Raw genomic sequence first — 13,588 nt, forward strand, 5'->3', positions numbered from 1 at the left:
CAGTAGCTGATCATCTTGCAAAATTAGCTACAATAAAGAGTGGACCTATGTTATACAACAGGCTAGATCAATTGACTAGTGGGATTAAAGGAGTTTATTTGCTAGGCAAGATGCAAGTACCTAGCATAGGGATAAGATATGACAAAGCCCATTTTTTTTGTAAGCTAATCTATATAGTCTCTAAATATGTGGAAATATAAAGCAGTGGCATGCTTAATAATTCTCTTTTTTTGTGAGAATTGCTTTACAATCGCTGATGTATATTTGGGGTTAAGGTGAAGTCCCCCCTCCCCCCCTTTTGTTTATCTTGTACATGATTTATATATACATCACCAGGATCGCAATTTTGGATTTAAAAAAAAAAAAAAAACTCACGGAATTATAAGGATCTGATCCAGAAGAAATCTTGAAAACAAATGAAATGATAGGTTTAGGAGGCTCAATAACGAAGGAGGAAGTTTAAGATTGTGGGGAATGACAACAAATACACATAATTAGAGACTTCATTTGTTGATGAAATGGGTTTGTAAGGTTATGAAAGGCATAAAATTCGGTTCTTTAACTTAAAGACGAAGGATTTTAATATATATACATAGGCAAAAACACACGTATAGGTGGGGTGTACGTGAACACGTTAATTTTGGGGGGGAAAATCATGTATATATATTTTCTATTGGAAGAAACTAGCAGAAACTAAATAAAATAAATAGTGCCCTCATGGAAAGCATAGGATGACACTTGGTGCTGCTAGTACTGGCCAGCTAAGTTGCTAACACACTCCAAAATTGTTGCCGTACCGATGTAGGATCCTCCAAAAATGCACTAATTTTGGAGGACACTATACGAACCTGTCGATATTTTTCAACAGTTCGAGTAACATAGCTGGCCAGTTCATCCGCCCTCCCGACCTCGGTCCGAGCCCAGCCAAAGCCACATTTGTCGTTTTTATTTTTGAGTTTTGAATTCTACGGGGGATTATTTATAACAATAAAATTGCTAGATAAGGGATTCAAATCCATGATAATTCAGTAGAACAAACTTACCTTGGCCAATAAAAGTTTCGCTAATGCCTAAATCATATCATCATAACATATATTATACTAAAAGTTGAAAACTCCATAGTTGACAATTGAATTGCAAAAATATCCTTACCATATTAAAAATAACCACTTTATCTTTATCACTTAACTAACACCATTTCTCTAATAAGTTTTACATATTAGAAGCTAAAATGTTTATCTTCTATCAATTGGATAATTAATTCAGTTTCGCTGGAGGGGGGGTACTATTTCTCTCTGCAACAATTATTGTAGATGGTTAGTGTCCAAACCTTTTACAATTATCAGTTGCAATATCAAACTTTTTATAGTACAACATTCATATATTTGGTCTTTTAAACTTCAATCAGGTAAATACTCTATACCCTTTTCATATTCTTTGCACTTTATAAAGTTACCACACTGTGTCAAATGTCTTTATCATTTTATTCTTAGACTACAGAAAAAGCTATTACTATTGCCCTCTTATTTGTTGAATTTCGCCCAACGTAAGGCAATACTATATTTTTCTCTTTCAACAAGTTCAGTTTTGTCACGACCCAAACCGTCGTGATTGGCACCCACACCAACCCTCAAGTGGGAGAACCATTACTACAACCTAACTAAACAATACTAACCAAACGACATGTATTTAAAGATGTGGAAATAGGTTTAAATAATCGATTTACAAGTTGAGTTCCCACAAACTCAGTAAGTTACCAAACACAAAAATAAACAAGCAGAAATTCAACCCCTAAAACCTCAAAGTCATTGTAACTAAACTTCTAACTAAACAGTCTAAAATAAGGGGATGCAGCCCCAAAACAACTAAACCTATGTAAGAGTCTGAAAGGTTTAAGTCCGAATGAAATGGACTAAGATCCTAGATGAATCCATGCAGTACACAAACAACGGTGTACTGATAGGATTACACGACTATTCCAGTAAGTGAGACATACACAAGTAACTACAACATAGTAACCCACACATATACATAAGGAATAACAATTTACCAGTTCATGCTCAATATATCAGTTTCACAATATCAATCTCAAATGCAAGGGTCAATGATAGTCCTTTCATGGAACCCGTACTCAAACGGTTAGTGTGTCGAAATGTGACACCAGATCTAATAATGTGTCGGAACGTGACACCCAATCTAATTAACCACAACCACAAACTGAATTAGCACCACAATGAATGATTTACACACTTATATCGTACAATCAGGTAACAGGTTCATTGCATACTATTTATAGAATCACAATTAGTAATTTCATTAGATTCATTTTTCCCTATTCGCATACATACATGAATACAATGGATCAGTTAGCTTGCATATATAACACATACGGGAAACCAAACCATCACCTACATCGAAACATAGCCTCGACACTTTTAAGGAACTTGAGCTTTCCCTTTCCGGAGTCTCTCAACTTTTTCTTGATCTAAAACTATTAAATTATGCAAAGGTTCAATAATAGAGGACTAGTTTACCCAGATTATATCCAAATACTAACCCTTGGCCAACCCCATGATCTTAACACCTAACTAGGGTTTTTTCCACCATTAAATTCAAGCCAAAACTCTTCCCAAGGACAAATAGCAAGGATTCTAAGTTCTAAGAGTCAATTTATGAAATAGGGGAGTAATTGACTTACCTTTAGTGTGAGAATCGGTGAAAAATCAGAAGAAATATCCCTAGGTTGCCCTTTTTCTCTCCAAGAATGAAGTTCACAGAAAAATAACGTTTTTAGGACTTTTCCTATTTTACTAGTGACTGGCCCGCCATAACGAGACAAATCCCACCATAGCGGCCCTGCCATGTGGGAATAATCTCGCAGTGGTGGGTTGCACTGAGACAGAGACTCAGAATTTGTTTTCCAAGTCTCAATGTCCCAACACACCCTCGAACCTTGATGTTCTAAAACCACACTTTCACGTTAAGATCAATTACGAGAGTTCTACCCACCCGAATTTGATTCCGTAAAGCCATACATTCTTCTTATCATCTTGGCTATCCACTTAAATCATTAAATTCAAAATCAAATCCCCCATCCATTACCAGATTACCCTAGACCTCACCTGACTCATATTTCATCCAAGTATGGCCTAGGTTTGAAATATTGAAGTTACCCATTGTCTTATCCATAGATATGGGAACACGTCGTTACAATAAATACCAATGAACACATCACTCGTCCTCGAGTGAAAAACTAGGAAAACTTGGCTTAATTGAGAATAGAGTAGTACCTGAATCGTCAAATAACTGGGATATTTGTCTCGCATGTCCTTCTCAGTTTCCCAAATATCTTCCTCAATCGGATGATGCTTCTATTGAACTTTCACTGACTTAATCTCTTTGGTTCTTGTCTTCCGGACATCACGATCAAGTATTGCAACTGGTTCGTCCTCATACTGGAGATCATTGTTTAACAAAACTGAGTCCCGCTTGATGATATAATCTCTATCCCCATGATACTTCTTGGACACATGTAACACTGGATGGAATCCAGATAGGCTAGGTTGTAAGGCCAACCTATAAGCCTCTGGCCCTACACAGTTAAGGATCTCAAGTGGGCAAATGTAGCAGGGACTGAGCTTGCCCTTCTTGCCGAATCTCATCACCCTCTTTATGGGTGACACTTCCAGAAGAAGTTGTTCACTTGCCTGAACGTCATGTACCTTACTTTATGATCTGCATACTCTTTCTATCGACTTTGAGTGGCTAGAAGCTTAGCTTGGATACTTCTCACCTTATCCTGAGCATCCTTTACCAACTCCACCCCCAAAGATTTCACATCTCCAGCCTCAAACCATCATATGGGCGATCTACATCCCCTCTTATAAAGTGCTTTGAATGGTGCCATGTCAATGCTGGAGTGATATATATTTTTGTAAGAGAACTCACATAAAGGTAGGAATTTATCTCAATGCCCTCCAAAGTCAATTACACATGCCCTTAACATGTCTTCCAACACTTGAATTGTCCTCTCCGACTATCCATTACTGAGTGGATGGAAAGTTGTGCTACAAGTGAGTTGATTGCCCAACTCTTCATGCAACTTCCCCCAAAACATCGATGTGAACTGCGTACCACGGTCTCAAATGATTGAAAGGGGCACCCCGTGTAGCCTTACTATCTCCTTAACATAAATATTTGCCAAATTATGGGCATTATAGTCTACTCTGACTGGAATGAAGTGGGATGCCTTAGTCAGTTTGTCAACTTCAAGCCAAATGGAGTTAAACTTTCCCATGGATAGCTAGAACAATACGAAGATGCTCATCATGCTCTTCCTTACTCTTCAAGTAGACCAAAATGTTATCAATAAAGACAATTACAAATAAATCTAGGAATGGTTTGAACACACCATTCATCAAATTCATGAAGGCTACAGGTGCATTGGTCAACCCAAACAACATCACCAAGAACTCATAGTGCCCATACCCAGTCCTGAATGTCATCTTGGGTACATCTTCAAGCCTTATCCTTAACTGATGATACCAAGATCTTAAATCAATTTTAGAGAATAGTATGCACCCCACAAGTGATCAAAGAGGAGTGGACCTATGTTATACAATATGCTAGATCAATTGCCTAGTGGGATTAAATGAGCTTATTTGCTAGACAAGATGCAAGTACCTAGTATAAAGATAAGATACTGTAGACACGTGATTTTTGACCAAAAATAAGATTTTACACCATTTTAAAACTTAAATATTATTATTTCAGTAGGTTTAAAAATTTAAAATAAATAAATAAAAAAGATCTGAAAATTACAACAAATTATATGCTCTCTTTACGTTTAGATTTTAGTAAAAGTAGCTTGTGAATTTAATGTATTGGTTAGTTAGTATTTATTTTAATTAATCCTTCAACTTTAACCTAGCTAGTCTAAAAAATATTATATATTATGAAAAAGAAGAAAAAAAGAGGGCCCTAAAAATTCAAATTATCTCACCCTTTATCCTAATTACCCTCAAACTCGCTATTCCTCCTAAAAATCCTCTTCCCATTTATTTATTTTCTTTTTCTTTTTTTTCCCCTTTTGTGTTTGACGCACACTATCACAACCTGAGTATCCCCTGGACGTGGCCGGTACTCGAGAACCATTATTGGCCCCAAGTGAACCCTCTTCCCCGCTCACTACAAGCGAAAGACTAATTGAAGCATACATAAGCATCAAATTGAAAGAAACGTTTAAAAACAATTTACTTAATCTCAAAACTTCACTGAATACACTGAGTATGAAACATAAGATTTAAATAAAATATCTCAAACTGAAAGACTCTCCAAAAATGTCTTTCTATGAAGCCTCTACTATACAAAGATGAGTGTCGGGACAAGACCCACGACTCCTCAAAAGAACTACTACTAATAACTCATAAAAACTAGAGTACTTCAAAAGTAAGGAGGTTTCACTCATAGGCAGACAAGCAGATGAAGTGATCTCAACAGACTCCTGTTGAGGATCTTAATAGCCTGTATGTGCACCATTAAAAGATGTAGGTCAAATGACATCAATACATTGAATGTACAAGTATGTAATATAGATGAATAACAAATAAGTAAAAGAAAGGACTGCAATAGATAACAATGTACTCAAGCTAAATGTAAAGAAATAAAGGAGTTAAATCATTTAAAGCTTTACAAAATACTTTCTCATCTATGAACTTAACATAATAAGTGATACATAAAAATACACTTTAACTCTATTGGGAAATTCTCTAACCGACAACCATCACTATGAGCTACGTGATGATACAACGTCTCGCCCACGCTGCCAGAACTGTCCTATACCTTGCCGGAATATAGGACACCTTAACTAAGTGGATCCACTAAGCTCTTCCCGAAGGTACTTAGGATTCATCTAAAAATTATGATCCTGTACCCATGTTAGCATGCATGGTTTATGAGGAATGTGAGTTGTCTGAACTCATCCCCATATCGGTGCTCAATACTACTCCCAATAATATATACTCATGCTCAATGTTTAAAATCATAGTCTTCCTCTGGTTTGATATAATTTCTCAAACTATCCTCTTAAAAGAGGTAACTGCTCTTGAAATATCCTTGAACTCGTAACTCATTTAGAAATCAAAGTTTCTCTTTTATTAATGTAAAAACTGATACCTTTGGCAATATATAGTTCCCTTATACTCTTACTCAATTCTTACTTGAAAACGCTTTCTAAAAAATATATCAAAATCATATTGGGATATGATTATTGATGACTCAGTAAGTCATACTGCATAAACATTGATGGTATATCTAGATACCATACAACTTAAATATTGATTGCTTACTCGACTATCATACTAATCATATTTTAAAACTTTTTCTCAAACTCTTCTTTACTTTCTCAAAAACTCAGCTTAAAACAAAAATGTTGGCTTTAGAAGATTTTCAAAATTTATAATTCAAAATAGGGTTCATGCTGAAATATAGACATGAACAACTCAACTCAAAGATCACAATAACAGTATAGAAAACTCAATACTCAGAACTAAAGAACTCAAACATCTAGAACTCAAGAACTTAGAACTGAATGATACTACTCATCTCAAGAATATATATTCATAGGCCTCATGTTGAAATATAGACATGAACGAATCAACTCAAGAATCTCAATGCATAACATATAGCAATTAAAAAATTAGGTATAGAATTTCAAAAAGAACCAGGAACTCAAGAACTCAAAATCAACTCATCTCAAGAATACTCAAATCTAGGGATAGAATCCTAGGCTACTCTTCTACTGATTTAAAAGTAGATGTATGGCGTGAGGAAGAACTAGTCCAACACTATGATAGCCTTAAATACCTGGAAGAACAAGGTTCTTGAAGAATATTGAAGAAGAATTTGATTAGAAGCCTTGAAACCCTAGCTTGAAGGATAAAAATCAAGAAAACCTTTCTTGAGCTTCTTGAATTCATTTCGGAAAATCTCTATGACCAAGAATTATGATTTTCATTAGTGATTAATAATTGTATGAAGGAATTTGAGTTGGAAAGAATGGAATTCTTGGAGAAAAACTTACCTTGAAGAAGAATCCTGAAATAGATTGAAAGAATCTTGAATGGAGTCTTCTACTTTGATTTTTCCTTAGGGTTTTGCCTTAGGGTTTTGAGAGAGAAGAGAATGGGGTATTAAGAGATAAAAATCTAATTCTTTTGAGCCTTTAATTTGTCAAGAAATTTGTTTAGGATTTTCTTAAAGGTAATAAGACAAAAACGACCATTTTTAATATTTTCCCGTCGGCTAATTCGTCATTGTACTGTATAGGTTACTAAAATGATCATAAGGTTTTACTCAAAACTCGGATTAACGCGAAATTGGTGGCGTTGGAAAGAAGATTCAAATACCTTTTATTTGATATGTTGTGGCACACATAATTCTTAGAGATATAGTCGTTTAAAGTTGATATTACATCAAAACTTAATCGCTAAGTAAACTTTCAACTCAACTTTGTGCTAGGAGTTTTTAGTGACATTAATTGATATCCAAAATAATTCCCACACTAAAGAATTCACCTTTACATATATGAGGAATCTAAGAATAACCCGATAAGACCTTATAGGAAAATAAAGAATAGTTCGGGCCTTCGCTTAGAAATTTTTGGGGTGTTACAATATCTCCCCCTTGGGATTATTCGTCCTCGAATGATCGTTAAACTGAGGATAGAAGGGAAAAAAGTTACTCTTACTATCTCTTTGACTTTTGACTTCCCTACTAACCTTCAACCAACCTTGAGCCCATATCAAGAAACATTTAATGCATCATGCATTCTTCTACATGCTACCAACACCACATTCAAGCCTTGTACTATAACCACTCCATGAACTCCTACTAACTAACCCTCATAAGAACTCTTTATTCTCTCGTCACATTTACCAACTTAACTTTCATGCATTATTACTAGGAAACTGACTTATTACTCATCGTAAAACCTTATCTCCTTATTCCTCCACATTTCTAACCTTAGATGGAATTAACACACCATCACTATCACAATAAGAAATAGCAACCGTCTTTTCTATCCTTCACACAGGAACTATCAACAACACCACTCTCAAAACTAAAAAAAGGATTACTAAAAGAGCTCTAGGGATAAATATCATAAGCACGATTCATTCAAGATATCTGATATAAGAATATGCATGACATAACATTATGTTGCTAGCCATTAAGAGTAAATCATGAATTTGCGAGACTGAGCGTAATATGAGACATAAGTGCTTAGATGAATGGGTTCATATCATGAGGCTGATATCCATAACTTTATGGAGTAAGATTGAGATCAATGGGCTAAAGTCCTTTCCCCTCATTCTTGAAATAGAGCATAGATGAATCAATTTGAAGTGTATGAGCATAGGTCATAGACACAATTCTACTATTAGGAATATCAACAAGATGTTGTCATAACTAGACTGGAGGAATACGCTAGAGTATGGATGGATTGATGTACCTCTAAAACTTTTTCTGAAGACATCACTATCTCATTCTATGATAGCCTTACATACTTGGAAGAACAAGGTTCTTGAATAATCTTGAAGAAGAACTTGATTAGAAGCCTTGAAACTTAGCTTGAAGGAGAAAAATCAAGAAACCTTTTCTTGAGATTTCTTGAATTAGTTTCTTGAAACTCTATGTCCAAGCATTATGGTTTTCATTAGTGATTCATAATTGTATGGAGGAATTTGAGTTTAAAAGAATGGAATTCTTGGAGAAGGACTTACCTTAAAGAAGAATCTTGAAAAAGATTGAAAGAATCTTGAATGGAGTCTTCTACTTTGATTTTTCCCTAGGGTTTTGTCTTCGGGTTTGAGAGAGAAGAGAATGATGAGTTAAGAGATGAAAATGTCATTATTTTGGGTCTTTAATTAGTCAAGAAATTCGTTTAGGGTTTTCTTAGAGGTAAAAAGAAAAAAACGGCCCCTTTTAATGTTTTCCCTTCGGCTAATTCATTACTTCACTGTATCAGGTTACTAAAATGATCATAACTTTTTACTTGAAACTTAGATTGACGCGAAATTGGTGGCGTTAGAAAGAAGATTCAAATACCTTTAATTTTATAGGTTATGGTCCACATAACTCTATATATTTTAAGAGATATGGTTGTTTAAAGTTGACCGATGTAAATTCTGACATCAAACTTATTCGGTAAGGAAACTTTCAACTCAACTTTGTGCTAGGAATTTTAGTGACCTTAATTCATATCCAAATTCATTCCCACTATAAAGAATTTAATTGTAAACATATGGGAAATTTAAAAATCAGCCGGTACAATCTTATTTACATATGAAGAATGGTTCGAATCTTAACTTAGAAATTTTTGGGGTGTTACAATATCTCTCCCTTGGGATCATTCATCCTTGAATGACGGTTGGACTGAGAATAGAATTGGTTGCTCTTACTATATTCAAGACTAACTCAAATCACAAAGGACTTAACATAGGGTGATTATTCTGATCTAAATCACAAGATTCAGGTTCTATACCTTTGTAGGAAATCCTATCCCAAGAACAATACTCCTTACCGCTACATTCAACTAACCTTGAGCTCATATCACGAAACACCTAATTTATCGAGCATTGTCCACATGTTAACAACGCCACATTCAAGTTTAGAACCTTAACCACTCCATAGACTCCTACTAACCCACTTTCTAAAAATTTATCATCCTCTCATCATCTCTACCAACTGAACTTTCATGCATTACCACAAGGAAGCTGACTTAGTACTCATCGTAAAACTTGATCTCCTTCTTTCTCCATATTTATTATAGAATACTATTAACCACGTGTTTAGATATGGTATTTATTATAGAATAATTATATATTTATATTAATAGAACATATATTCTTTTATGGTGTCTGTTTACTTATATAGTAGATGATTTAGTGTATAGAGTTTAAGCTTATACACAGATGATTAAATCATCGGTTCTTATAAGTATAAAGTTTTTTTTGTTCACAATCTAAGATGTGAATCGGACATGCCATTGGTACGATTGTAGCACAAGATTATATGTAGTTTATCTTGATTATGGGAATGATATAGTTCCAACTTCTTGTGCTAGTGCATTTTGTATGTATTGAACATGACCGAGTCGAGATAGCTTCTTTAGACTGACTGACAAAAGCATATTCTCTAAACTAATAAATGTACTTATATAATTAATCCTGATATAACTATTATGATCTGTTTATGTGAATTATCGTTTTGATTTATTAAAAGGTGAGATTCTAAGATGGGTCAATATTCCTGGTAGATTGGATGATGATAATATATATTGGTGAAATAATAAGTTAGTTGACGGAATCCATGTCTCTGTATAGAGATTGATGATATGCCTTTTTGAGAAGCTTAAAAGTTTTCATCGTGTCAAACCTTGCAAGTGGATTTATGAATCCGGCACATGAAATAAGTTAAGCAGTGCTCTAAAGGAAATTGATCATTAAATTAAGTTAGTCAGTAATTTAATTTATTGATTAGTATCTGTAATCTTAACATGGGGAATTACATATGTGTTTAATGGGGAATTTCGAAATATAAATAGAGGAGTGTAATTACGAATTTCTAGTGAAATGATTTGTAATTTATTATGGTAAGAATAATTCAAATTAATTATTTGGAATTATTTTCATAATAGGAATCCTCGGTAATTAATTATGTGGTCCCTACTGTACCCATATTTAACTAGAACTCAGAATCTATTCTAAAGGGAAAAGGGAGAAGTATGTGTCTTTCTCTATTCTAAGGAAAGGGAGATGTATGAATCTTTATCTGTTCTAAGGCAAGGGAGAAGTATATCACTTTTTTCTATTCTAAGGAAAGGGAGAAGGACATGACTTTTTTCTTATCTAAGGAAAGGGAGATGTACATGTCTTTCTATTCTAAGGAAAGACATGGTATTCCTTCTCCTTGGACTAGGAAGGAATCTCTATAAATAGGGATTCTTCTAACCCTTGAAAAGAAGATAAGTTTTCGGTATGATACTTTCCCACCCAAGTATTGAGAGTTCAGAAGTGAACTTGGGATCACTGTAGAAGACCGCAGAACTGTGGTCCAATTTGTGGACTAGCTTGTGGATTCGCTTGAAGGGTCTAGCTTGTCGACTACCTTGCGGATTCACTTGAAGGTATCTGCTCACGCTTCAAGAGGTAATTCTTGAATTAAATTTCAGAAAAGTTTATATGCTCAAACATGATCGTACTTGTTTTAGCATAAACAATGTGTTGTCTATTATTCATGTAACTAGTATGATTCTGGTATGCTTCCGCTGTGCATATAATTTCCCAACACCATCATAGTGGTCTGGCTCCTTCTAAAACTCTCTAAATTTTCCAAAGGTAACACCAAAGACTCCTTTCCCATCACCATAGAACTTAGAGTCAGCAACCTTAGAATCCATAGAGGATGTTTAGAGGGTGTTGGTCTTCTTCAAAGCCATTTTCATGTCCTTGAATTCGTGAAAAGGTGATATGAGAGGTATAGATGTGCCAGAATTTGTAGACGGTAAAATTTATGTCAATAGAATAATTATCAAGACTAAAAAATATTACAACAATATATTTATTTGTTTTCAAATATAAGCATTACAATCTTTATGAATCCTCTAATTTGTCGTTTTATAAATCTAAATTTAATGCCTTGTAAGCTTGATCTTGAATTTTGATGAATTTGAACTTGACTTCCACTCCCAAGGGCTTTTGAACTTGTTCTTGAATATGGTCGTCTTGATCTTTAGTTGTTCTTAAACTTGACTGCTTGGGTACTTGTATTCTTCATCTTGTAGCTTGTAGAGAAATTTGTTGTGTTTGATCCAGCAGCTCTCTTTGGCTTCTAGATAGAATTCTAGTGTGATTTATGAGTTATGAGAACCCCTATTTATAGTAGTAGAATGGACGAGTTACGATGAAAAAGCTTGTTTCCCTTTACCCCATCATATTTAAGCGACATGATATATTGGACTTTAACTAAGTTGGATCTTCATTTGTAGCCCATATTAATGGAGTAGTTCAATGAAATTAAAACTCAATTAAATCCATATTCTTAGACTTAAATAATTAATCTAAATATATTCATTCACAATATTTATTTGGACTAATATATATTGAATTTAATATAATCTGAATCTTTTTATAAATTTATATTTAATAAATTTTAAATGACTACAATGATATCACAAAAACATATACTAATTATGCACGTATTTAAATTTATGTAAGCTACATTTAAATACTTGCATTAATCTCATATTTGGTACATCTTAATGAATTGCATTAGTCTCTTTTATTTATCTTCTCTTTTATTTTAATGAATTGCATTAATCTCATATTTGACTTTTCTCTTTCACAGTTACAAAAGAAAACCAAAATGAAGAATTGCATTAATCTCATATTTGATACCTTTTAAAGCTATAAAAGCATGGTGGACAGTGTAGCGAAATGAAAAGGTAGAAAAATGGCAAAGTTTTGGTCCTCTTCATTGTTCTTTCTCTCCTTTGTCTTATTAACACTATTTGGAAATATTCCAAATGTGAAGGCAGACATACTTGATGATGTTTGTCCCAAAACTATAAATCCTCCTCTATGTTTTCAAGTGCTTCGAAATGATCCCTATGTTTACAAAGGAGATATTCACAGCCTTCTCTCCATTGTTCTTTCTATAGCACAAGATAATACCACATCTACCTATAACTTGGTTCAATCCATTCTTCAACAACCCATAAAAGATCCCAACATGAAAGACCAACTAATTGGTTGTTTAAAAAACTACAAATATGCCAGTGATAATCTTGAAAGTGGCAATGATTTGCTTAGGATTGCTAATTATAGAAAAATAAGTTTTTTGGCTTCTGCTGCTATGTATGAATCTCTTGCTTGTAACCAAGGTTTCAGAGATGTACCACCCCAACTCAAACAACTCAGCAAGGTGGTCCAAGAGTTCTCTGATATTTCAGCTGTTATTGCCCATGATCTCGAATAATCTAGTCATTTTACCTGATTCCTTATGTCTCACTTCTTTCTTAAATTACATGGATGAATTCATCTTCTGAAATATATATTATTCTTATTTTGCAATGTAATTTTCAAATGAAAGGCATTCAATTCACCATTATATATGTGTTTCCTAAAAATGTGTATGGAGTTGGGGCGATTAAAAATACTTGAAGGCATAGAGTGAAATTTCAATTAACACTTTAAATATAAAAAAAACTTCATATGTAATTTTAAAATAATTTTTTCAAACATTTTTTATGCAAAAATTATTACTAAATATTTTTTAATAATTAATTTTTTTGATAAAAATCAATTATTAGATTTAGATTAGATTTTATGAATTGCAATGTTGAAATCATCCTTTTACCGAGCTCAGCAAACACTATAGGAATTGTGAACATAATTCTATAAGTAATAGGTTGACAAATTTAGATAAAAATAATAGTAATTAAGAACCATAGAAGTTTATTCAATAAGTTGAGAACTTGGTATACCCCACTTAATGTTTGTTTCAATACTTGAAATCCTGAAGAAATAAA

The 13,588-nt window shown here is 33.8% G+C and overlaps 1 protein-coding gene across 1 annotated transcript; it reads left to right on the forward strand.

Annotated features, from left to right (window-relative positions):
- Positions 1-12,510: 12,510 nt before the first annotated feature.
- Positions 12,511-13,035, forward strand: LOC107060323 (pectinesterase inhibitor-like). The gene has a single exon (XM_015308105.1). It carries the CDS (start codon positions 12,511-12,513, stop codon positions 13,033-13,035), a length of 525 nt encoding a protein of 174 aa, XP_015163591.1.
- Positions 13,036-13,588: the final 553 nt, after the last annotated feature.

This window comes from Solanum tuberosum, unplaced genomic scaffold (genome assembly GCF_000226075.1).
Source record: "Solanum tuberosum cultivar DM 1-3 516 R44 unplaced genomic scaffold, SolTub_3.0 scf00001, whole genome shotgun sequence".
Lineage (NCBI taxonomy): Eukaryota > Viridiplantae > Streptophyta > Magnoliopsida > Solanales > Solanaceae > Solanum > Solanum tuberosum.

Bases quoted from the DNA above. Each gene is read 5' to 3' on its own strand.
- LOC107060323 (XM_015308105.1), top strand. From the start codon at position 12,511: ATGGCAAAGTTTTGGTCCTCTTCATTGTTCTTTCTCTCCTTTGTCTTA.